This window comes from Oryzias latipes, chromosome 4, assembly GCF_053564925.1.
Source record: "Oryzias latipes strain Hd-rR chromosome 4, Olatipes_Hd-rR_3.1".
Classification (NCBI taxonomy): domain Eukaryota; kingdom Metazoa; phylum Chordata; class Actinopteri; order Beloniformes; family Adrianichthyidae; genus Oryzias; species Oryzias latipes.
The window spans coordinates 3297268-3323963 of NC_136240.1; the positions used below are offsets into that span (position 1 = coordinate 3297268).

At 42.6% G+C, this 26696-nt stretch overlaps 2 protein-coding genes across 3 annotated transcripts in view; one reads left to right on the forward strand and one right to left on the reverse strand.

The window, feature by feature from the left end:
* The first annotated feature begins 1551 nt into the window (after positions 1–1551).
* LOC101172398 (ELAV-like protein 1) lies at positions 1552–11858 on the forward strand. Of its 2 annotated transcripts, none has more exons than XM_004067550.4 (8): positions 1552–1764; positions 4398–4469; positions 5893–5955; positions 6026–6194; positions 8525–8628; positions 9119–9272; positions 9610–9835; positions 10803–11858. In XM_004067550.4, exons 2-8 carry the CDS (start codon positions 4434–4436, stop codon positions 11119–11121), a joined length of 1071 nt encoding a protein of 356 aa, XP_004067598.1. In that variant the 5' UTR covers positions 1552–1764; positions 4398–4433; the 3' UTR covers positions 11122–11858. The 2 variants fall into 2 exon arrangements, with proteins under 2 accessions (XP_004067598.1, XP_011492881.1); XM_011494579.4 differs by having other exon boundaries at positions 1554–1764; positions 9586–9835.
* A 2776-nt stretch (positions 11859–14634) lies between these two features.
* LOC101158262 (cadherin-2) overlaps positions 14635–26696 on the reverse strand; it is a 35119-nt gene continuing 23057 nt past the window's right edge. Inside the window, exons 13-16 of the mRNA XM_004067576.5 lie at positions 23109–23342; positions 20792–20931; positions 19791–19952; positions 14635–15630 (exon numbers count right to left, since the gene is read on the reverse strand). Of these exons, the coding sequence (XP_004067624.1) occupies positions 15427–15630; positions 19791–19952; positions 20792–20931; positions 23109–23342 (740 nt within the window). The 3' untranslated portion in view covers positions 14635–15426. The remainder of the gene's footprint in view (positions 15631–19790; positions 19953–20791; positions 20932–23108; positions 23343–26696) is intronic.

Genomic DNA, 26696 nt, shown 5'->3' on the forward strand with positions numbered 1-26696 from the left:
ATGGTCACATGACCTATGGCTTGGCGGCCATTTTGTTGTGAACTCTGAGAATTGGCGATTTTCCTGTTTTTCGACAATATGGGAAAACGACATTTTTGTTTGTGCGATTTTCACAAAATTGCACACAAATGCAGCCAGCTTGAGTCTACAGTTCCGTTGACCTATGACCTTGGGAAGAGGCCGCAATCTTGAATTAAAGAAAAAGGTACCTTTACTTCCAGATACAAACGATCTTGCTAAGGATCGTTGCTAAGGACAACCAAGAGTTTACTTTTTCCGATTCGTCTGAAACTTACATCGATCTGTTTGTTTTCCCAGGTGACCAAATCATGAGTCCACGTTGCGCACTCAAGAACGCACGCAGCTTACAATGGAAATGAATACAAAGGAAATTGATAATTAGAACGCAGTAAATTTAATAACAAACAAACAAATAACTAACAACAAATAACTAACTAATTAACTAACTATACAGGTAAATATTAACAACCTTTTTTAAAGTGCAACATAGAGCAAAAAGTGAACAAGTGCCGCTTTAATGAGTCGTGCTGCTGCTGCTTTTATTTGTCCGTCTTCATGTTGCGTGACAGGAACACCAACATGTTAATCCGGTCAGGTTTCAGCGAAGACCTTAACGGGGTGACGGTGTTACCAGACGCACTGAATACACACTCTGATGGAGTGATCGCAGCGCATGCAGACAATTGTTTTGTCTGAAGTGGGAATCAAGCCTGATTATCCCGCCACCAGGCAAGCGGATCAGAGGGCAGATCGAGGACTTCCTCCTGCAAATATCTCCTCACTTCAGTGTCTGCACGGATTCTTTTTGGACTATTTTAGTTACGCTATTGTCTTTTATGCCTGTGTTTGTGTGTATTTAATTTAACATTATCTGTAAACATTACAGGTACTGAAACATGACAAGCAGTTTATAAAAAATCACACACACAAAAAACATCCCCCATAAGCCCGTGAAGTTTGAACACAGGACTCGCGGAAAACGTAAATTATTAGCAAAGATGAATGTGTTTATTATAGTTCAGATCACACACCATATGCAGTCATGTAACTTTCAAAAAAAAAAAAGTTCGGTGATGAGTCATCACCGAGGTGATGTGGTTATCATCACACCCCTACATAAAATCAACTGAAAAGCCGCTATTTTGAAAAAAGTGGATTTTCTATCAATTTATCACAAGTGGCTCTTACCATTCTGATCATCTAAAGCAATGAGTTTTCTGAGTTAGTATAATTAGCATCTTAAGCAAGCAGCTTTAATTGTTATTGTTCTGCTTGTTTTGTATGTGTGTTCTGTATGTTTAGAACAACAAAGTATATTAGTTTAAAAAAGTAAAGAGAGTAGAAGATGTTGTGGAAAAGATCTCCCATTCATAGTTTTTGTCATGCTTAAGCACAATAGCCCATAGGGATTTTAGGATAAAAAGAGAGAAGCCGATGTCTGTTAATTGAGCTTTTTTAAAGAATTCGTTTAGAGTTTACCGGTAATTCAACGTAAACCCCCGTCCAGACGGTGGCGGTAATGCTCCATCCAGTTTACCAAACACCAAATAATAAGAAAGTAGAAGAAGAAGTAGTCTCGCGATACTTGGTTTCTTTGTGTGAGGCGGTTGTTCTCGGCCAGTTAGAACCGTATGGTAGATTATCAGTAAAACACAAAATATTTGGTTTTGAACTATTATCATTTGAAGAGCAACATTAATACTGTCAAGAAAACAGCATCCTTCACCTGTGCGTCGCTCACAGGTAAGTAATCGGTCGTGAGCTTTGCTGTGCACGCGGAGCTAGCGCGCGGACAATGTTAGCATTGTTAGCTAACTTCTTTAGGGTGTTTGTCTCTTAAATTTGGTAAAAATCAAGCTTTAGTGGGTTAGCTCCAGATTTTCTAAGTGATCGTTAGAGGACGCAACCGTGTGCATGAGTTGTATTTTTTGGAGTGACTTTTGTAGAAGTACAAATGTGATTTTCTTTTCCGGAGGTGACCTAATAAGGTCGACGTATTTTCTGTCGGCGCCTTCCTTGATATGTTCAAGAGAAAACACATTTTGGACCTGAAAATTGCAACAAACTGGAAGTATAGAAATCAGATTAAACTTTTATAAACTGAACCATAATACTGTCCTGGTGTCATTTGATGACTTTTAGTTTCTAAGTAGAGATTACAAACATGAAATGTTACAATATAGGGTATTAACAAAAAATAATTTATATCCATCTAGGACTGGACAATATTGCTACTAAAAAGAATAAGACAGGTCCTCTGTTTGTACCCTTATATTTAAAGCTTTAACAAAATAAAACAAAAAGCAAAAAGACTAATCTGCTAGAACAAATCTTTCAAAACAAAAATACCCCTGCTCTGCATGCATGTAAAGTCGTTATAAATGAAGTAATAAAAAGATCTAAAAAGAATGCCTGAAAAATTACAACAGAACACCAAGTACTAAAAGTTACTTTTAAAAACGTAAATCTATGTAATCTTTGTTTTTAAGCAAACCGCTCACAAGAAGTTATTATCACTAAATTATATTAAACTATCTTAGTGATAGGTCCCAAAGCTGTGAAATCAGCGATAACTTAACATTCCAGGTGGTAATGATCACACATTCAGCTCAAATCTCTTGAAGTCCCATTCCAATCATCCTTTGATCTATTGGAAAAGTCTTCCCAGTGGTCTTTCAGTTATGGTTATGCTGTTTTTAGCAAAAATCCAAAAACCTGTGTTGTTTTCTTGGACATAGTTTCTGCAGAGCAGCACGAGTTCATTGGAAATTCAGCTCAGAGTTGTGGGCGGAGACTGTTGTCCTTGAGTAAATCCGTCCCCTTTCCATGATCCCTTTGTCTACACTTTCTCCTGCTATCTTACAGCTCAGCTCAAAACTCCAACCTAACATTAGCGGGGTAACAAAAATGGTGAACAATATCGTATCTGTCCATCCGTCCAGTTCTGATCCAAGTTCCAGGTCAGACCAGGAAAACGAGGACGTTCATGGATCTATTTGTCTGACAGTGGATGATCAGAATGGAGCAGGAAGCTTGTGGTTCGCAGGCTGCAGCTCTCACGTCACTGAACAATCTTATTCAAACAGCTTTTATTTAATCTGCTCCTGATTCAGGATTTGAATATATACTCAGAAACGTATTTTAATCTTAATTTTCCTTAAATACGTCTACCATCATGACGAAAATGCCACAAGTACATGTTAAAAAAAACAAAACACAATTTTATTAAAGTGGGTCTTTAAAACTTTCATGTGATGACACAAATTTGTGCTACTCCATTCTGTGCAGATAACTGCATTTTATTGTACAAGCCCAAACTGCCACCAAATGAGAGATTTAGTGGAACATCAAATCACAATGTTCGGAGCCCGTGTCCTGACATGGAAAACATTAAATATATCTCGTTCCCACAAAATAATATTCCGTTCCCAAGAAATACTATTTCGTTCCCTCTAAATAATTAATTCGTGCAAACGAAATATGATATTCACGTCATAAGTCATTCATAAACACGGATGTGCTCTCCGTCTGACCGCAAAAGCCGCTTTTAGCTGTAACTTCCGTGTCTCTGTGACCCACATTCGTTCAAGAGGGGAAAAATAAAAACATAAGAATATTCAGGACTTGTCTTTTATTAACACACTCGTTAGCAGTCACTTAACATCCGAAGGCTAGATGCTACGTATCCCATCATGCATCCCTCATGTCCCATGATGCATCTCGACCAATCACTGTGGCCGTCACTGTGATGAGTTCAGAGACAATAGGACATGCTACGTGCTGTGATGCTATGATATGCTACATAGCATGTAGCCTACTAGCCTTCGGATGTAAATTGACTGCTAAATAGTATGTTAATAAAAGAAAAGTCCTGAATATTATTATTCCTATTCAACCCTAAACTACAATATCCCATATCGCAGCTGGCTGTCCGTCTACCGGCCGGTCAGCTGCCTAAATGCCGGCATGACAAGCAAAGAGCTCTGCGGCGGAGCTATGTCCGGTGAATCGCTATGGTATGGCGAAGCAGCAAGCTTGGGCATCCTAAATCTTATCTTTGCGGCAGGACGGTGAGCATATCCGCGTTTATGAATGACTTATGACGTGAATAATTATTTCGTTCAAACAAATTAATTATTGCGTGGGAACGGAATAATTAATTTGTGGGAACGAGATATTAATGGTAATGGTAACGACATATATTTAATTTTTTCCATGTCAGGATACGGGCTCAGTAACAATGTTCTATTGGGTTTGTAGATTTCCACACTCTTTAATCAAATGGATGGAAAATGTACAGATTTACAGTTTTTAGATCTATAGAGTTTTGGGAAATCTCTTACCTAACCCTTTCCAACATGTTCTCTGTTTCGCAGACACAGTATTCCACCCAAGACCCTCAGAAGATCATCATGGCACTGAGACGAGGCCCCATACGGTACCTGAAGGTGAGTGCAGCGACAGTGGTGCTTTAGTCTGGTCATTTTGACCTCCTCCTAAACTGTCCCAGACATGCTGTTTAATTTGAGGTGAACTGGGAATGAAGTAAACAGTTAGTGGGAGTCAGGAAGAGGGTGGGTTTCTTCAGCAACACCAATGAAACGGATGTTAAATTTACATTAGGTGTTGCAAAGTTAGACAGCATTGATGATGAAGAGGAGAGACCCCGGGACAGAGCCTTGGGCAACACCTGAAGCGACAGGGAAGACTGAGCTCTGAAGGTTTTGTGGAGTGGAATTAAAGAAGGATCAGACAAATAGGAGGGAATTCTCTGATGCTAGTTTTGGTTAGATGGGAATGGCGTGAACATGCAACTGTTTTATTTATTTGAAGTATTTTGGAGAAGAAGGGTTGGATTTAAAGCAGTTCTTGGTGCTGGTAGGAGTGACAGCTGCTGTTTTGATCGGGGTTGGAACAAACCCATAGTCGAGTGAGGAGTGGTTGATGGGTAAATTCAGAGGACAGGCAGGATTTGACTTCGGCTCTGGGGAGGGGATCAAGCTGTCAAGAACAAATGTTCTGTTCTGTTATGTATGGGTATGGTCTGAAATGTGGGGGCTGAAAACTAAAGACGGGGTCTTGGATTCCAGGAGAGGTTAAGATGCTGATATTTTGAGTCTAAGTGAAGGTAAGATGGAGGGAGTGTGCTTAACCCTTGACGCCTGAATTCAGAAAAGAAGTAAATTCACTTTTTCTTTTTCTTTTTTTTGCTTTCAAGGACTGTATTTTTTGGAGTATAAGTTGCATTTTATTTGCATAGTATGGCCGGGGATGTGACTAATGCCACAGGCACACTGGGCTTGTGATGCTGAATGTATGTGGTGTTCACACCGGGCTGCTGCTACTTGATACTAGCCTAGCTAGCGCATGTACTCACACTTGGAAGAGGCTCGGTGCAAAATGTTAAAGGGGTGAAAGTCTCAAATCCCGCTCCAGGCTTGGTGTCATAGAATTCCAGCTTGCACAAACTGTAATGATTCATTTCTCCTTTATGATCAATTTTCAATCTGTTGGCCCTTCTGTGAATTCATACGTCACTACCAAATCCGAGTCCCTGATTGGTCGAAGTTCAACTGGTTTAACTTTCAAAGCTTGTTCAGTGGCTACACGATTTGTTCTTAGAGGCCAAAAATGGACCAAACACTTGCTTTGGGATGTGGAACACAAGATTTTTAAAGGCAGAAGTCCAAAATGCGTGTTTCTGTAGTCTATTCATTGGAGTGGTCCCTTGAACAGGCGTGAACGTAGCATCAGAAGGAGAAATGTAACCACAAAAAAGGATGAAATGATTCTGGGACTGTGGTGGAGCGTCTAACATTTTGGCTGAGGAGTTTAAAGCTGACAGCTGTGATGTGTTTCTGCTATTGTCAGGTATGTGAGGTTCAAGGGCCTCAGGCTGATGGTCAGATGACCTCCAAGGGACCAGGCGGAAAGGTAACTCCCACTCACTGAAGCATCTGTCTGTGTGGAAGAGCCCGCTTTAATGGGGATGTGGTGATGACAGGAGCTGTATAATAATGGATTCGTGGAGCAGATGATGGAGGATGACGATGCCCAGACCAACCTGATTGTGAACTACCTGCCGCAGAGCATGACTCAGGATGAGCTGCGCAGTCTGTTCAGCAGTGTTGGAGAGGTGGAGTCGGCTAAACTCATCCGGGACAAAGTAGCAGGTAAACTCCTGCTGGTACTTTTTTGGTTTAGAGAAAAATGCGGAAAGAGGATTATATGTTCATCAGTGTGTGTGTGCATTATATATATATTTTTTTTAATGATGTTTTAAATGTTGATTAGTTAATGACATTTTCTACGCTTCAACCCCTCATTACTGTTATGCCTGTAAGGTAACTGATTTGTATCACACATATGTTTTCAAGATGTCTATTTCTTTGTGATGCACACTACGATTTGTTTTCTTGTATGACAAACTGATAGTTTCCTCTTTTTTTCTTTTTGAATGAAGTTGTTTTCTTGAAAATGTATTTTTTTCCAGGAAGACTTGGTTACCTTATTTTCTGCACTTGGGGGCTATTTTTGAACATATGTCATCTATAGGCTGCACTGAACTACACGGCGCATTAATTAAGACACACGTTACATGTTAGCCACCATAGTCTAGTCATACCTGGAACTCCCAACCCTGTTTGCAACATGTAAAACAACAGTCTGATACCGCTACATGTTAGCATGTTCCCCATTGTGACCGAACGCCGGGTACCTCCCCAAATCGCTTTGGGATCAAGGAAACATTTCCAGAATGACTCTGCAGATAAGATGCTTTTTAGTTCACCTATAGTGCGGAAAATACGGTATGATCTTTTTCTTTACATTTCTTTTTATCCTCATAATTGTTGTTGTATTGGGGTTGTCGTGACGATGGGAAGAGTCTATGTAGATGGTAAGATTGTGATGCTAAATTCCTCTGAGTCATGGGTGGGGGCGGGGGGTCCAGTCAGCTCTGATGCTGTTGTTTTGGAGTCCACTGACTGCAGCCTGTTGCTTTTCATCTGGAGTTAAACCACGAGGAAGCAATGCAGCACAGTTCATGTTTAGATCTAATTAGAGGATTTTTTATTTATTAGCGGGTATCAAAGATTTATTTTTGAAGAGCCATCAATGTAATATTTTCTTTTCTTCGTTTTAAAAATATGTAATGACTTGAAATTGTCAGAAAGTAATTTTCTGTTTTTCTTTTTTCCTCTTGGTGTATTTATGACATTTCAGAAAATGTTAGCTTTGTGACAGGAAGTCATCAGCCAGCTAGACCTGGCTTTGCTTTTGTTTCTTTCTGCTAATCTTTGTCTTTTGTTTTCCATTCTGGGAGATCCATAACCTGTACTAAACACTGAGTAACAGACCTCTAAGAATATGATCAATTCTAAAAGTCAGCATCAAAAACGCAGAAGCAGCTCAACTTTGTTCATCCAGACACTGACCATTCAATATGTTTGCTTTCACCTGCACAACTCCAGTCACATGACCCTTTCTTAGCTCTCCTGGGGCCTCACACAAAGAAAGTCCCAGTCTAAAATGTTGGAATGCCTACCTGTCTCAGAACGAGCTGGAGTTGCCCCTGTGGATGCACCCACACCCACATGGGCTAATAGGAGGAGTCACGACCGGCATCCTGCACATGACTAAAGACTAGTTGGCCTTTTCAGATTTGGCATCGTCACAGAAACAGAAAAGTTTGTGTTTTTGTTTTGAGGTGTGACAAAATGAGGTCACTGTGGTCTCGTATGACTTGTAAATGCTCAAAAGCATCAACCAGGTTGGTTTTTTTACTTCACATCAATTCGTTTTTTTTAACCTTTTGCTGCAGTTTTCTGGAAACTTCTTCTCAGAGTTGATCTTTGATTGTGGAGCTCTTTATGGACCCACAAGACCCCAGGAGTGACGCTCAGTTAGAGGACAGGACGTTCTTCCTTTATGCTGTATTATATTCAACAGAAAACAGCCTTATCCTGTGTAATGACATTTCTTGATTCACAGTCGGGGCCCAATTTAAGAATAGATGTCTCTTTTTTTTCTCTTATGTGCTCATGTTCACGTGTTGTGAATGTATTTATTCACCTGTCTGGTTTTATTTTTTTTTTCAGGCCTTGACAGAGACCTTTGAAATGTTAGTAAATGTCTGAGAATCCAGCGTTTTTATTCTGAACACGTCTGGCAAAGGTTCTTTTAGAAGAAGCTCTGGTGATGTCTTCACACGAAGGATCATCCATGCAGCGCGCTCGCTCGCTTCATTAGAGCTCTTTGGCAGCCGGCAGCCCTCGCCGTTCTCACCAGTGATTGACATGTTTGCTGCTGCAACACAAAAACCGCCATGTTTTTTTGGATGGGTCATCACCACGCAGCGTTTTGGTTTGGCCTGGAGCCAGAAAGCTTTTTTTTTAATCTGATGCAGTACCCGCTTTGTTTTGGTTCTGAAATGTTCTCAGGTAAACCTTGTAACTGGCAGTTTTGTTGTTTTATTTTGTTGTTTTCCTTTGTGTTTCTCTAGGCCACAGTTTAGGTTACGGCTTTGTTAACTTTGTTAACCCTAATGATGCAGAGAGGGCTATCAGTACCCTCAATGGCCTGAGGCTACAGTCTAAAACTATCAAGGTAACGTGCTACAGGTGCTCTTTGATCTTCCTGTATCCACTGATAGATTTGTTATATTCCCCGGACAGTAGGAGGCGCTCTCACCTGCTCTCTGTCTGGTGGATGGAGGTATTTTAAATGTTTGCTGTCTTTATTTGTTTCCGACTTGTACATTTATTTATTTTTTTTTACCCGCACACGTTGGCACTGAATTTGCGGCTTTGTTCAGTTCAGTGAAATGATGTGCCAAGCTTTTATTTTGATCTGTTAATACTTTTATTTTGAAGAAAAAACATCATCCTGTCTGTATGCTTTTATTTGTTTTATTTAATTTGGACCAAAACTGGAGAATTTAATTTTGACATGCCTTAATATTTAAATGGATTTAAGTCCGTTTTGTTCTTTGAGGACTGAATAAAGCAGATTTATTTTTATGTTGTTGAAATGCTAGCTTGCCTTTTATTCCGTTTTTGAGGAAGATTGGTTCAAAAGTTCTGTCTCCTCCCTGCAGGTGTCGTTTGCTCGGCCCAGCTCAGACACCATCAAAGATGCAAACTTGTACATCAGTGGATTACCGAGAACACTGGGTCAGCAGGACCTTGAAGACATGTTTGCTTCTTTTGGGCGCATCATCAACTCAAGAGTGCTGGTGGACCAGGCATCAGGTAATCCTTTTGACCTTTTGACCTGGACTTCAGATTCATGCATGCTTCTGCTATTGCACAAGATTGTTGGTGTTGTTTTGTAAAAGTACAGCCGAGCACGCTGTTAGACGATACAGAGGACTTATAGAGGGCCCAAAAGAGTATTTCTGTCACAGATTGTGTGGGTCAAAAAGCTGAGTTTGGTCTGTTCGTCATAGAAACACTTTAAAAGTGAGACAAAAGGCATAAAAGTGCCCCTAGACGTTTTCTTTTTTCTTTGTCATTGTAAAATGTGTCATTGTAAACTGGTTGTCATGGTGACCATCACCGTCAGGCGATATCTGCAATCCTCCTTCAGGTCTGTCTCGAGGTGTGGCCTTCATCCGCTTTGATAAGCGCTCAGAAGCAGAGGATGCCGTCAAACACCTCAATGGACACACCCCTCCTGGAGGCTCTGAGCCAATAACGGTCAAGTTTGCCGTCAACCCCAATCAGGCCAGGAACTCCCAGATGATGTCACAGATGTACCACGGCCAATCCCGGCGCTTCGGAGGCCCCGTGCATCACCAGACGCAGAGGTTCAGGTGTGGTTTCCTTGAACTCCAGATGCTTTGACTTCCACTTTTCTACAGTCTGCGTAAAACGGAAATATTTAAGGCCGCGTCACGCCGTTTTCCACGGATGACGCTTCAGTTTGTCGTGATACATGCGTGATCCTCCACAAGTGTTTCTTGCATTTTAGTCAATGTGTGCATGTAATAATCACGCACACTCCATGTTCTACATTGATTTACATGTTCTTAGCGTGGTTTGTTGATATTCTTCCATGGTTTGGATGTGATTCATTCATGATACATCTTTGAAAACATCACTTTTCAATTTTTCAATTCAAATTTTACTACAAAAACTGTAAAAAGAAAGTAAACACAGTAGTTGAAAAAAGACAGATGAAACGAGACAGTGTGCTTGAAAAGGCTTGGAGAGAAATTTTGTATGACCCCCCCCGGACAGGATCACGTGATGATCTCCGTATTTCTATGTACAGTCTTGTACATGTCAGATATTCTGCATAGCAGAGTGACATACGCAGGAGTGACATTTTTGTATTTATTGATGATTTCTGGTCTGGTACAGTTCCATCAGTGATTTCTTATAGTTGTTTTTTTTTAAAAAACATGTAAACTTTTACTTTGTTTTAAACCTTCATCCAAGCCGTTCCATAAATCCACACCACAAATTGATGAGCACATTGTTGATTTATTCCAATAGCTTTTTTTGTAAGATAAACAAAGATATGTTTTATAAATTTGTTTGATCAGGTAAAGAACTGCACCGTTCTCCACATAGATTCACGCCTGACTAGTTTTCATCCGTGCAATGTGCACAACATGTATGTGGTGGCTGTGTGACACGGCCTTAACATGAAAGCAGAGGAAAAAACCTTTGACAACTTTCTCTTCTACTTTCAGATCAGACGTAATAACTCAGAGAATCATATTGTTCTGCTCTGCCATAAGGTTCTGATGTTGAACCGTTTCTGTTTGATTCCAGGTTCTCTCCAATGAGCACGGACCACATGGGCAACGGGGGCGGGGCCTCTGGAAACGCTTCCTCCGGTTGGTGCATCTTCATCTATAACCTGACCCAGGATGCAGATGAGGGCATGCTGTGGCAGATGTTTGGGCCTTTCGGTGCTGTCGTCAACGTGAAAGTCATACGAGATTTCAACACCAACAAGTGCAAAGGCTTTGGCTTTGTTACCATGACGAATTACGAGGAGGCTGCCATGGCGATCCATAGCTTAAATGGGTACCGCATGGGGGACAAAGTCCTGCAGGTCTCCTTCAAAACCAGCAAGGGACACAAGTAGAGAGGTGGTTGTTGTGTTTGCAGATTTTTTTAAGTTTCATTACCTTCTGCGTCGTTTTGTGTCGGTGGGAAGTCTTCAGCTGCTCACTGGTCGCTCACTTTTCTCCAAGCATGGACATCCTTCCTGTAACACGAGGGTCTCTGAGAAGAGATGTTAGTCCAGAGACCCCAGCCGGATGACCGACCCATCTGGTTGTTGTTGGACTTGGTTTGCTAAATATGAAAAACACACCTGCTTTTGTTTTATGTACATGTGTCGTTGAAGGTACATGTGTGTAATTTCAGTTTCCAACACCGTAAGTCGGTGAACGTCACGTCATAATAAAGTTCCCTCCCCCACACTAACCTCAGATTTTGTCAGAAATGTAGACACTTGTGGAAAAAGGTTGTATTTGATTTCAAATTCCTGTATTTAATCTCACCATTTTCAGACTCCTTTCTGGAAAAAACAAAGTTTTGTTTGTTTATTTAGTTTCTGCATTAAAAGCTATTCCTGATAGAACTTGTTTCAAAACGGTAGACTGCTGGAACTTCATTTCTGCTTCTGTGACTTTTAGATTTGAAGCTGAAACGTGTAAATAAGCAAAGGGAATGTTGATTAACATTTCAATTTTTACTAAAGGTTTCTAGTCCTAAAAGTAATCTCTCATACAATTGCAATAATCATTCCTAATCTGTTTTTTGTTAATTTACAGCCAGTTAAAAATAAATCTCGGTAGAAGCAGAAAACGTTGAAAAGCGGTCTCCTTTAGTCATTTTTTTCATAGAATCAGAAACACTATAAAAGCTGATTTCCACTATCCTATGGGGTCAAGATGACCATTGACGTGTTCTCCCTACCATGACAATGGTGGATAAAGGTGGAAAGATTTCATGTAATCCATGGACACCAGTGAAGATCACAAATCATTGAAGAAAAAAGGTTCAGAGCACTGTCTAGTGGGTCTAGATGACCCAACTCCCAATGGTAAAGTGCCTAGGATAGCACAAGGGTTACACGTTAATGGATCAAACATATGGCCTCCATCATGTCTGCGTCCCACACCGCGACTCCATTCAGTCAGGGTGCCATGTCTGTAACCAGCTTTTCTTGGACACTTTGACCATCAGGTAGGGGACTGTAGAAGTCGTGTGGCGCCACAGATGCTCCATCCAGTAATGTATATGTCTATGATGCAAATAAGCGGTGACCAGAATTTGGGGGTTCTGTCTGGAACACACAGGATTGCACGTAGCTACGCAAGTTTTTATGTCCGGTCGCAGCTCTACTTACAAGTCTGGCGTTCATTGGTCACACGCTGAAAGTTCAGTCACACTGTGACCAATCAGTCACTGGGATTTGGTAGTAACTTGTGAGTGGCGTCTGCTTCAAAACACGAAAGTACAGACTGCTGTAAACATGATCATGGAAGAGAAATTCATAATTGTGTTTCGTTCCCGCCGGGGTTCTGTCTGTCCTGCCCGTGATTTCTTCCTACCTACACCTACTGCGCACGCGCAGAGCAAAGCGACGTCATCTTTTTCAGTCCTGGCAGACCACCGATGGTTCTGTATACCCCTTCATCTTTTGTTCAGTGCCATCTTGTGGCCCGCGCCACCCCATTCAGTAATCTCTGGATACTGCTTCCCCTTGAGGCTGTGCTGCCCCTCCCATCAGTGTGTCCTACTCCCCCCGTGAATCTTTCCCACCCTGCTGTGTTTACGAGCTAACATCATAAACAGTAAACTGGTTCATACCGTAGATAGGATTATCTGATAAGATCGGACATTTCGATAGCTACATTTTGTGCTACAGGTTGGACAATCTCTCACGGTCGGACCCTTAGAACTCCAGAGTAGTAACATGGCACTAAGATGAACATTTATCAGAACAGAGCTGGGAAAACAAAAAGCCTGGAACAAGATTTGCACCGCTTGACATTTTGCTGTAAGGCTCTACCTGTTGTTTTTGTGGGCGGACGCGCGCTAATAAACCCTAAGAAGAACCCCTCCCTGCTGCTCCCTGCGTGTCCGGTGTAAACACCACCATGAACGTGCGTTCATGAAGGCGCGTAGAGTAGGTTGTTGATGCGGCCGGCGTGGCTGCAGCAATATAAAGGAGTTTTATCTCCAGTCTGTTTTCACACCAATTCAGCGACAAAAAGCTGTGGAACCGGAAAGGTCTGGTCTGAATATAAAAACGTCGGTTGTACTTTCAAAATAAAACTTTATAAGAGTTTCCTTCATAATGTAGCGACCAATGGGTTCTATCGCTAGAAGAGACACGCCCGCTTTAGAAGCCATGGACACCAGTGAAGATCACAAATCATTGAAGAAAAAAGGTTCAGAGCACTGTCTAGTGGGTCTAGATGACCCACCTCCCAACGTTAAAGTGCCTAGGATAGCACAAGGGTTACAGAGCTTCTCTCCATTTCTGCCACTATGTTTATAACTATGTCTAAGATGCCTATGACCATCTTCAGCTATCTCATATGTACCTTAATAGTCTCTGTGCTTTCAGAGTCTACAGCATGGATAAACTCATCTGAATCAAAGTGGGAAGCATCCTGTACCACTGCCTCACAGATTTGTTTTTCATATTTTCTCTTTATTTTGTTTTTTAGTTTGACATTTTGTCTGTGGATCATTTTTCTTTTTGAAACGTGTAATGTTCCTTCATTCATGCAAAAAAAATGCATTTCCCCTTGAATGAAAAGATACAAACATGCAAAACCATTTTATTTTGTGATCCAAATGACACATTTACATAGCTTTTTATATGCCACAGCAAAGAGAGAAAACTCACAATCTGTACATGTCTCAGTTTGTAGCTGGCCAGAGAACACAGCAGCAGAAATGAGGCCTGGGTGGTCATGAACCCCATCAGTCTGCTACAAAACAACCGAGGACGTCCATTATTAGCAACCAAAGTCTAAACTCTAGCATTACTGTACACGTCTGATGAAGTCTGAGAAAACCCAAGAAGCAAAAAAGTGCTGCTGTGAACAGCTCTGGGTCTGAGCTCCATCCCGATGTGTGTGCAGCAGCAGTTCAGCTCATCTTCACACATTAGTGTGTTTACATTTAGTGTAAAAGCTAGTTTTGCCTGAAATCAGTGGAAAACCTCCAAATGCACTTTGTCTTCGTCCAGGACGATTTAGCAATAAATTAAATACTTTAAACGGGCCAGACCTCGTTCTCCTGCAGAGTCACTGAAGATGCTTCAATCGGACTCTCAGGGTTCAATTTCCAAACATTTACTGTTGTGTTGTATTATTCTGCATTTACACCTCCTTTGGAGCATTACAAGACGTGTTTTTATTGATGAATGAATTCCTGTTTTTGATGAGCAGAGAAACCTGGAGAACGTTTGTTTACAGACTATTACAGCGGCTTCAACCTCACCGCTGAGTGAGAAGATTCTGGTTTACTGGACTCAAATGGTTTGAACGTTTGGTTTTAAGAAGTCAAACCTATAAAAAACATCTCTTTCATGGGTTTCACACAAAAGAACCAGGAAAAAGTTAAGACGGCAGGATTTTTCACGAGTTTAATTAGAAATCATATGCAGGCACATTTTTTTCTTCAAATAATATTTTACTTTATTTAACAGTTAACCTAAAACCAATAATCTCACATTTTAAGGCTTAAATTAGTTTAGACAATTCTGATGAACAAATTCAAACAGTTTTCAGTGCCAACAAAAACGGAACATTGAAGTAAATCCCTCAGCTGAACATTTCCATGAGCGGTGACCTCTGACCCCTGTGACCCAGAGCTGCATGAAGACAGATGTCTGCTGGTTGGATCGTCCAAGGCATTTACGTTTAGACTTTGCCCTTTAGGATTATCCATCCAGTGTGTTGGATGTGAATCACATTCGTTCTCACGGACACATTCAAGGAATGCAGTGGAAACCAAACTCACACACACACACACACACACACACACACACACCGTCATGGCAAAGTGCTCCTCCAGCTGCTGCAAAACTCTGGGAGCTTTAACGCAACACAACTGAAACACAACTGAAAGAATGTACAAAGGCACATTTGACCAGCTGTACTGTAAGATTCAAGTGTTGATGAGCATCTTTAGCATGGCTGTCACAGCGGTCGTCCGTCAGAGCGATGGCGCTCTGGTGACTTGCATCTGCTCAAACCTTGTCCAGAAGACTCCCGGCTCGCCAAAGCTGCACCTCCCAAAGCTGCATCCAGTCTCCTGACAAGCAGTCCAGTGGAAATGCAGAGGTTCTCCTTTCAGTTTGTCCGGCTCCATCCACCGTCACGCTAACTTGGGGATAGTGGCTCTTGCTGGTGGGAGGGGGCTAATCGTGGCCTCCACCGTAAAGGTCTGCCAGCTTGCGGAATCGCGGCCCCCAGTCGCCAAGGTAATCGTAATCTTGGTCCCCACAGCTGGAGGAATATAGGGAGCTCAGGGAGCCGGCAGAGGAGCCGCTGCCCTCGTAGTCGAACACCAGCAGGGAGTCATATGGGGGGGCAGTGGGGTCGTTGTCTGCCGCCTGCATTCCCTGACGGCAAAAATGATAGACAGGTATGAGACCCAAATAAAACTGCTTTTGATGATGTAAAACAACAGTCAGTGTGTTAAGGCCGGGTCAAACAGCCTCTACCTACATTTAGTGCATATTACACGGATGTAAACTGGTCATACGTGAACATACGTGGAGAAAGCGAGAAAAGCTGTGGTCTTTGCGTGAAATATCCACAGATGTATCAGGAATGAACCACGTTAAAACCCCAGAAGAATAAACCACGCAAAGAACACGGAAATCAACGTAGAACATGATCCGTGTGATTGTTGTGATGTTTATCTGCAGTTCAGTGATTCATGCGTCAGTCACATCATCTGAATGTGCCACATGAAGGTCAGACGTCGGTGGTACATGTGTGAGAAGTCTGTCAGACATGCGTGGAACCGTCCTGGAAAACACACATTTGCGTTTGTTTCTCGTAAAAATAAGACACAATTGTATAAGAATTCTGCAATAATTGCGTATAAACTACAGAAATTGTGCATAAACTGCATAATTCTCAACTGAGTAAAAGTTTTGAACAGCTCAAAACCGTATTCTATAGAGAGAGACATGCTGGTCGAAAACCTCGACAGACGATGATGAATGACGCAAAAAACACTGAAGAATCCCACATGTACACACATGAATCTCACTAGAACCAAATTTGATACGTGGAAGATGAGCTAAATGTAGGTAGTGGCGGTGTGAGGCTGGGTCTTCATACAACAAAGAAGGTCCCTGGTGTGGAGCGGCCGCTCCATCTCATCTAGACTGCAGTGGCAGCAAAAGGCCCACATTCCAGTCCTGAATATGAAGCCAAGCAAAAAGTGGCTGCAGCAGCAGTGAATCATAACTGAAGGCTGCTTTCAGATCCATTCTCATTTCCCATAAACTCATGTTATGCTTGATATAGAAGGCTGTGGCCGGCTGCTACACTGAATACTGCTATACTCAGCCTGAACGCAGCAGTTTCTGGAAAGTCTAGTTTTGACATAGAAATGGTCCAACCTTGAGAGTAAAAAGATGGTTCAGGTAGTTTAAAAATGACTGTAGGGCCATTGATTTCACAGAAGATGAAGATTTAATAAAACAAACTTGTCCTGGATAAGTGGAGGAAGATGGATGGATGGATGGAACTTGTTGATTTGCAAAAGTTATTTTTGATTTGTGAAAATTCAATAAAGCCAACAGGATTTTTCCTCTTCTACAACTCAACATCAGGTTTAGATTATCCTTCAGGGGAAAAAGATCAAAGTCAAAGTCGATGCTCTTTTTTTAATCTTTATCGGTTTAACAAAGAAGAGTCTTCTACCTCTAAAGTGGAGGCTCATCACTGGACTGTGGTGGGTAAATAAATACAATAAAGTCATAAGACCACCACAAAAACAGACGTTTTTCCCAAATATAGTAATAAGCATAAGTATAACTATCAGCAGCATCCTTGTGACATTTTAAAGTCTGTTACTGTTGGTTGGGATTTCTATGAAGCAGTCGGGGCAGGAGAAGGTAGAGGAACCATGGTCCTGACACCAGACCGAGGCGAGCGACTCGACACGCGTCAAGAGAGTGAAAACAGAGAATCTGCTAGTTTTACATAATAAACATTTTTTAGGAATCACATTAGAAAGAAAACAGAAAAATGTAGGGTGTGTGTTTTTTACTGTCCCCCAGACTGGTACCGGTCCATGGCTCGGGGGTCAGAGACCACCGCTTAAGCAAGATTGTGGGTTCAGTATCCTTTAGCAAGGGGACAAAGACCCCCCCATGAATACAGTCAGCGACAGCCTCAGCCTCCCCACCACACAGCAGCTGCTGTCACACAGAGGCGTCTCAGCACCAGCACTCCTAATGGCTGCATGTGTGTGTGGGGGGGCAGTACTCAGATCTGACGGAGAAGGAGGGCGGATTATGGGGACTACAGCAATGAGGAGGATTTGGGTCAGGCTGGACAGATGTCGTCTGTGTCTCAACAAGAAGATTGAACAGATTACCCAGTGTGCCCAGATTTTCTGCTCCAACAAACCACCAAACAACACTTTAGGAAGACGCAGAGCGCCGTGAGCAGGCAGGAGGATGGCAGGGTTCAAAGGCTGTGTGTGACATTAGGGTTTCTTTTCAGCTTTTCTCCTCTGTTGTTGCCGTCCTGAATAAATACCAGACAACCGCAGCCGGAGATGCCTCTGTCACTACGAACCCCAACAGGAGGAGGAGACAGATAAGAAGCAGGACTTCGTCCTGTGGGACGGCTTAGCATCAGCCTGTGATGTCAGACGGCCCGACGGTGCTGCTGAGGCTTCTGGGAAAGAAAACCGACACCTCCAAAAGAGTCAGCTGCTAGTCCTCCACAGAAGTTCCAGGAGGGGGGGGGGCTCAAGAAGATAATCTTTTTAAACTCAATTCATGTTAATCTGTCTACATGCTTCACTGTTCAAAAGGTTTACAAAAAAAACCTTCAATCTTGAAAAGCAGCTATTTGAAGTTGAGTTACACTGAGACCATCACTGCTGACTTTCATGGCCAAATTGGGGGGGCGGGGTGTCAAAGAATCACGCATGTAAGTCAGTGGATAACTGACTTGTTCCTAAAGATTCTTTGGAACTCCAGTAATCAACCAACAGACAGCAGCCATGGTGAGTCTGTCCATCTTGTTTTTGCAGTTACCAGGATGTCTGTAGTCCAATGATGCGGGTGAATATTCTGATTGGCCGCACGGTGTTCATTAAAAAGTGATGATGGACACCTAACATTTTTTCCAAGCAGCTCACCAACAACGCTGGAGGAGTGAGGAGGTGATAGGTCCAAATGGAGGAGTCCAATTTAAAGCAGTTACTAACAGTGTTTGGGTTTTTTTATATTCAAGATGGCTGCCTCTTCCAGGGGTCAAAGGTCGACAAAACTTCAGCTGTGGTTGAAGACTGAAAGTGGCAGCATGTGTGTGAAATGTAGTGACTGTTCACTGTCAGACATTCCTTCTCATCAGGTACTTGGTGAGTGCAAATCTTTAAGAGAATGTAATGGATGAGTGGTTGGCTCAAGCTGTAAGAAATGGTGTGACACCTGACATAACCGCACCAGGAATGTGGGCGTGGCTAACGAAAAACCTCCATAGCCAAGGAAATCCAAAGGCTTACTTCTGCAGATTCGTTTAAGAATGACAGATCTGTTCATCACCTCCAGGCGACCAAAACAGAACACGGTTGCTATGGAGATAGAGCCATCAGAAAAGCATCCATGTCCTGAATGTGTTAGTGCAGCTCTGACCAGCGCGACAGAGGCAGAAGAGAGCCTGAAGCCGCCGCTCAGCCAGTGAGGGCGGGCAAAAGGGGAATAAGGGCAAGGGGGAGAGTGGGTAGCGCCTGGAGGTCATTCAATGTCACTCACGCCTTCATTTTGGTCATCTCTCTAATGTATGGATTGGCCATGTCGAAAAGTTCATGTCCAGTCAAAAGCTTGTGCTCGCCGCCACTGGAGCTGTAGAGTCCAAACGGGTCAGCGAGGACTTCTGCTGGAACCCTGAGTTTCTATGCTGAAGACCGAATCCTTCCATCGTCTGAGACTCCAACCGGTCAGCACGTCCGGAGGCGATGAGGGAGGATTTCATGTCAAAATCCGACACAGTGCAGCTCAGTAATCCCAAAAACAAACAGATTCTGAAAAGTGATGGATTGTACGGTCTGTAATCTAAGACTAAAATCGTCTTGAATTACAAATAATTCCACAGTAAACAAATAAACTCAACTCTAAAAGGTTTTTTCAGTCCAAATTCTGCAGGTAACTTGTATTGTACTTGTAAGTTGTACCTTTTTTCCAGGTGTGTGTCGAATGACTGCAGATGACGCAGGAAGTCGGTCAGCAGCCGCCGACAGCAACTCCTGTCAGAGTTTGATCGACACTCCTCTGTGTTTCTGCCTTTCAGACGCAGCTGACCTGAACACATCTACTTTTTTCTGGTTTCTACCAGTTTAGACGCTCTAAATGAAGTGTGACACCCACTCCTGACTGGGAGGGCGGAGCCTGAAACATCTTTTCCTACTCCTGTTCACGTTTCACTGATGAAGAGCTTCGTCACTTTCACCAGAACACCAAACGGAGCAGAATGGATCACAGCTGCAGTGTGCATTCACATCGACCAGCAGACGGCTCTTCTTCAGTACCTCGTGGATGAAGTCTCCTATGTCCCCCGGCTGGGGGGCAGCAGAGCGAAGGGGGTACTGGTGATCGTGATGGAGGGGCCTCTCATCTAGACGTCTGATCCCCACTTTGATGCATTCTGCCTCCAGGGCGTCCGGCTGCTGCAGCTGGCTCAGGTCGTAGTCCTGCATGACAAAGGAAGCAAGCAGTGACAACATCACACCTACTGTTCAGGAACACGCAGAGAACACGCGTTACAGCCGCTTCACTAACGGCAGAAACGGGTCCCAGGCTAAAACGAAGCGTTCGACACCGACGGCACCAGAGTTTACGCCCCGGTCTGTGTGCAGCAGTTAAAGCCGGAACCGCTGCTGAAAATATGGACACACCAGTGTCCTCAGTTACCTATGGGAACCGGCAGTGTGGACCAGAACCCACCAGAACCCAAGTCCAGCATTTCTAACCAGGTTTTAGAACGCTGCATATTAATAAACTGGAGGGAAAAACAGCAAATTTTCAACTAATTCAGTTGAAAATTATTATTTCTAATTAGAACTTTTAGGAAAAGCAGCAGCAACTTTTTTGCCTCAATTATTCCAAAAACTGCCCGCCAGATCGTGGAGAGACTGTAGATCAATCCAGACTTTGAGGTTTCTCCTTTTTTTCCCCATGTTTGGATGCTGGCATGCCGCAGAAACCCTGGTCTGAACTTGAGGCCGTCTGCCCTGCTGCTCTTTTAAAGCCATGCAGATTCTTTTGGATCAGCTTTGTGAGGTTCATGTTCCTCAGCTGAGCTGCTTATGAGCTTTGTTGTTTGGGGAGATGCATGAAATTGTTCTCCAACAGAAAGCAATTAATCCCGCTGGAGGCCGTCTTTTGCAGAGCACTTAATCTGAACAGATGATTGAAAACTGCAGAAGCGAGCTTGAAGCACTCACTTTGTTCTGAGTGGCAGTTGGACAATGAGAGGGTCAGCTTTAGAAGAAAGTTCAGAAAATTCAGCGCGTGGTTGCCGTGTTCGTACCTGGTCCTCTTCTCCACCCCCCTCCTCATCATATTTGAGGATGTTGTCCCGGACGTCATCCTCGGGGTCGATGAGGAGCTGCTTGGCCTGCCTCTCCTTATCCCTCCTCTTCATCCACATCACAGACAGCAGCACCAGCACTGCAGGACAGACAGAATGGATGCTTCACCACAGAACATCAATGCTGCACTGCAGAGATCAAACTCTAACAAAAATAACCAATAAAAACAGGACAACTTCAAAAACACTGACATTATTCAAAGGTTGTCTAATAAAACGGACTCGGCTCTTTCATTTGTCATTATTCATGTTATGGACATTTTGTTCACAGGTGTTTATTTTTTAGCTCTCATGTTAAAACCCGACTAAAGAAGACAGTCCTCTGTTCTTGACGTGATTTAAGGCGGATGTAGAAAACCTTCTGCCAGCAGCCTGAAGACAAATTTACATCAAGACTCTGCTTCATCACTTTTTATGGTTAAGCTCCATAAACATTTACTGAGGAAAAGTGTTGCTCCTTTGAGAAAACAGCAGTTTAACCCTGAATAAATCATTTTTTATCATGAATGAATGAATCTTTACCAATAAAGGACTTTACAACATGATCAGGGAGCCATAGTGTTATACAATGAAAAAAAGAGAAGAAAATGTTCAAACTGAGTCAATTGGGAACAAAAAATGTAAAAAGTATAACAGCCAATAAAATACATCGACGTAAAGATAAAAAAAACAAGAAAATAAAAAGACAGACTCCAAAGTGTTAAAAGCCGCCTAAAAAGGAAAGTCTTTAGTTGACATTTTAAACCGTTGCTGTCTGATACGGCGCTGAGCTAAGGAGGGGTAAAATTCCATTCCTGGGGGGCGAGAACGGAAAAAGCAGGGCCACCCCGGTGTTTGTGATGTGGCCTAAAGCAGATGCTAATTCTGATGCAGTTTTTAACCAAATGTGTCGGTTTCCTGGACATAGTTTCTGCAGAGCGGCAGGAGTAAAAGAAAAATCCCGTCTGAGTTGTGGGCGTGGCGTGGAGTCGGCGTGGAGTAAACCTGTGCCAACTTCCCATCATGCATTTGTCTACACGCTCTCCTGCTAGCTTACAGTCCCTCACACCCCCAACCTAACATTAGGCGGGTAACAAAAATGGCAGCAATATCAGATCTCGGGAAACACAGACGTTCATGAATCTGTCCGTCTGACAGTGGATGATCAGAATGGAGCATTGTGGCCCCGCCCAATGTAGTTTTTACCCAACAACTCAGTCGTTGGGTTGCATAGTTGCAGTGGAGCCGCCATCAGTGCGTGAATGTGTGTGTGTGTGAATGTGTGTGTGAATGTGTGTGTGTGTGAATGTGTGTGTGACTGTAAAACACTTTGGGACTTCCAGGAAGGTAGAAAGCGTTTTACAAGTATTCACCATTTACCATAACATTAACAGGGAGATAGAGACCTGACATCTGACATCAACACTGAGCTGCAGGATGGATTTTTCAAGCAAACACATTTGAGACATTGTCTTCACTATATTCACTAATAAAATGATCCAACTCAAACTGTAAGTCATTTGCTAATTAAATGCTTAAAGATATAATAATATCAAACACAATACCATTTGTAACGATATTTAGATTTATGAAGACTTTCAACCTTTACTTTTACACCAACAAGGGGAAACTAAAATAAATATGTATTTTAACACAAAAACACTTTTCTGAGTAATCCAAAAAATTACTGACCACAAACTTCTTATAACACCATAATATACAACATGTTTATTATGGTATTAATAAGATGCTGACATACATTATTCAATGTGATCAGCCGCCCCCCATTAATTTATGATAACCAGCACCTCGTCGGCTTTATCCCTTACATAATAGATGGTAGCTGTGGCGTTGCTGCGTGTTTGTGGTAGTTCTGTGAAAAACTCACATTGACATTGTCGCACATTGACGACATCACGGCAGCAACGCGGCGGCGTGAACATGGCAGCGTGAACGCGGCGGCGTGTACACAGACACCAAGACAACAATGGGACCAATGTAATATGAAATAAAGTGGTTCCTGCAGGTAAACAGTTGGACCTTTGTTGTGTGTATTTGAGAACAACAATAGTTTTGGTTCAAAATTAGATTAACGCGATTTTTTAAAGGAAAAATAAAAAAAATCACGCTTATTGGTCTATAATTATTAAATGTGATTAACACGATTTTGTGACACCCATGAGTAAAACAGCATTTTGATCTGATGGGGTTTCACTTCTATAGGGGTTAATAATATTTTTGTTTTTTTTCTTGATCCATGTCATCAACACAGACTTACCCAACAGTAAGATGATGCAGAGGAGGATGCCGATGATGGCCCCAGTGCCCAGTCCCATGGCCATGATTCTCTCCATGTCCACACAGTCACCATGGTGATCACACGGGCAGACCTTGACCTTCAGGAAGGACTTCTTTGACATGGGCAGGTGGCCAGAATCCGTGATCATGATTGGAACCTGATAGATCCCACTGGCCAAGGCGCCTATCTTAAGTCGCAGTTGTACATGCTCCCCTAAAAATGATGAAAGGTGTTTTAGAAGACCGCTAAAGGATAAACTGATTTCAGAGAAGTGAATGCTGATAAAGACACAAACAAAAATCATTTTTAAGAACAATTCCTTTCAGGAAGACACACCAGACCCCAGAATGCTGGCTGATGTCTCCAAGACATTGGTGTCGTTTTCATCTTTTTATTGACCAATGTCTTTAGAAAGGTAGACATTTTAATCAGTTACAAATATCCCAAGCGGCTCAGTTGAATGTTTTTTAAATATAAGCTTTTAAAACTAGAAAAAAAAAAGATTTGATGTATTTATCATGCATGACATTCTGTCTAGATGATTAAAATTATTTACCATCATTTCAAACCAGGTGACCAGTCAACGCAAACCGAGAACCTTGAACCAAGAAAAGTGCCAACAAGAGTTTCATGGCTGTGGTTTTAAAACAAGAAGATGACACTGGTCCAAACAACAGACACACAGCAAACCGACTTATCACCTGTGCAAGAACCACAGCATAGAACCACAAAAAACGCGCAAGACAACAGCGGAAACAACAATGACAAAGGGAGCTACTGCTGCCTGTCACATTGTTAACATGTCCAACACATGTTTTGCTTAGAAAACTCTTCTAAATCAAACCATTTTGTACCAACTATCTTTGTTTAGTAGATCATTTCAAACTGCATTTCCACATCTCAACTAAACCATTCTGACCATTCCTGGTCCTCCAGATCTACCACACTCAGCTTCACCCACTCACTGCACAGTTATCAGCAGCTAGAAATGCAGGGAGAGCACCCTCAGAACCGCCTTAATCCTTGGTGGCAAGGATTCAACAAGGTTTGGTCCCCATTGACACAACAACATCACACAGTTGCTGCAGATCTGTCATCTGCACATCCATGATGCCGATCTCCAGTTCCACCACATTCCAAAGGTGCTCTATTAGGTTGAGATCTGTGACTTTGGAGGCCGTTTGAGTCCAGTGAACTCATTGTTATGTTCAAGAAACCAGTCTGAGATGATTCCAGCTTGATGACATGGAGCCTTATCCTGCTGGAAGTAGCATCAGTAGATAAAGGAATGGACATGGTCAGTGACAATGCTCAGGTAGGCTGTCACATTAATACTATGCTCAATAGGTACTAAGGGACCTAAAGTGTGCCAAGAAAATATCCCCCACACCATGACACCACCACCACCAGCCTGAACCGTTGATACAATGAATGACACCCGGTGTGGTCTTCTGCTGCTGTAGCCCGTCTGCATGAAGGTTGGTGTGTTGTTGCGTTCAGAGATGCTCTTCTGCAGACCTCAGATGGATCCAGTGGTTCTTTGAGTTCCTGTTGTCTTTCTATCAGCTGGAACCAGTCTGACCTATGACATCAACTAGGCATTTCCACCCACAGAACTGCTTCTCACTGAATATTTTCTCTTTTTGGACCATCATCTGTAAACCCTAGAGATGGTTGTGGGTGAAAATCCCAGTAGATCAGCAGTTTATTAAATCCTCAGACCAGCCCATCTGGAACCAACAACCACTAAAGGGCTGATATTGTGCTTTTTTAAAAGCCTTTTAGAGTAAGCCATGTCTTCATATATAATCATATACACCTTTGGCATGCTAAAGAACAAAGTATTTATCAAGTATGAGTTCTTTTTGTGAACTCTTTTCCAACCCCGAGGTAAGATGACTCGATCTCTGAGGCTCCGCCTTTCCCTCCTTGTGGGTGCCGCCCACTTCATGAACTCAGCCTAAAGTCGGCCTCGGCAGCTTGTCTGTGTTTGCCCATGAAAACAAACATCCAAACCTTTGCAAAAGATTTTGCATCTGCCTTTGGCCCCCGGCGTTTATTCATCAGTCAGAATGGTGATGCTAAAGCTGCAAAATGCAGACAACATCAGATGAAGATATCAGGATTTATGGAAATGATGAGAACATCGTTTTTTGTTCTGATTAGCTGTGAACGTGTCTTTTCTCTTTGAAGCATCAATCTCTGTATCAAAAATCCTCTTAGCTTCTCCTTGAGACACGCCCAGCTTTGAGTCTTTGCTCAATTATCAATCCTTCTTATTTGTCGCTCGCTTTCTTTGTACTTCCACCAGGCACATCTCTATTCTGCAGCTGTCTTCTCAATATCACCCATCTGCTTGCGCCCTCCTTGGAAACCTTTAGGACTGACCCCAAAAGGTCATGCAGACGCCATCTGTCCACCTGGGTCTGGCTTGAGGCCGCCTGCTATGGGATGTTTGAAACCCTTATAATAGAGGGGGTCCTAAATGCGTCCTATACCACAACAACTGGATCTTTTTGTTGTGATGAAGCATCATGTTTACCCCAAAAAGTCCTCCTGAACAACAAGATGAGGCTCAGGAAACTTTCTGAAGAATTGCTTTTCCAATTCCTGCTGGAGATCCCCAACCAACAAAGCAGAGAGGATCCCAGCTTTGGCAAACAGTCACGAGGTAATCCTGCACCCACTAAACTCTCCAAAGTCTCACAGACAACTGTAGACAACTCTGACAGAGCCTGGCCTCCCCAGTCGGGTCACATGGATCTCAAAGGATTTGGCAAACACCCGTGAAGACCCGCCCCCCCGTCCTTGACCTCTAAGGTCATTTTGGGGCTATAAGCCTCTGCATCTTTTTCACCCATTCCTCAGTGAGAGGCGCACAATGGTAGCCCCACATTTTTGAGTTGACTTCCCAGAGTTCTTCAAGCAGAGCATTCCAAAAGATTCCAGAATTTCCCTTCTCACTTAACCAATTAAAGGAACTAAAATAGTCAACATGGCCGCCAGAAAAGTAGAAATAACGTTTTAGATTCCCAGTAACACTAGTGACAAATTAAAGTTGTTACAAGATAGAAATGACCAGCAGTTAGATAAAGATAGATGTATCAAATATCCATAGCAGTGCTTATGCAATGACTACTGGGAACTACGCTCTACCTCGTACTTGCAGGTGAACAAAAACACGATTTAGAAGCATCGTGGGATTTCCTCATGCCGATGACATCCCGCTGTTTTGGAGGGCTGGATGATATGAAGAAAACTCACCATATGCGATACTAGCGATCAATATTGCGATAACGATATCATTTGCAATACATGAACAAACAGCAAAACAACCGAACATCAATTCCATTTCACTGCAACAGTTTGATTTAAATAAGAGTCAACCCTCGTCTACATAGCAGGCGAGCATCTAACATAAAAGGCCTCCATCCGATTGCTCAACAACATGAAGGCGTCCATCCGATTGTTTAAATGCATAAAGGGATTTATATAATTCGATAAATAGTTCAAACTGCCATTGTTTTAGCACATTTAAGGTAACCATTTATTGCCATCTTCGCCGTC

What these genes read in the sequence shown, in the direction of transcription:
- LOC101172398 (XM_011494579.4), top strand. Translation starts at nt 4,434, where the DNA reads ATGGCACTGAGACGAGGCCCCATACGGTACCTGAAG. An exon ending in TACAGTCTAAAACTATCAAG is followed by an intron (nt 8,629 to 9,118) that starts GTAACGTGCTAC and finishes TCCTCCCTGCAG; the next exon opens with GTGTCGTTTGCTCGGCCCAG. An exon ending in GCTGGTGGACCAGGCATCAG is followed by an intron (nt 9,273 to 9,585) that starts GTAATCCTTTTG and finishes CATCACCGTCAG; the next exon opens with GCGATATCTGCAATCCTCCT.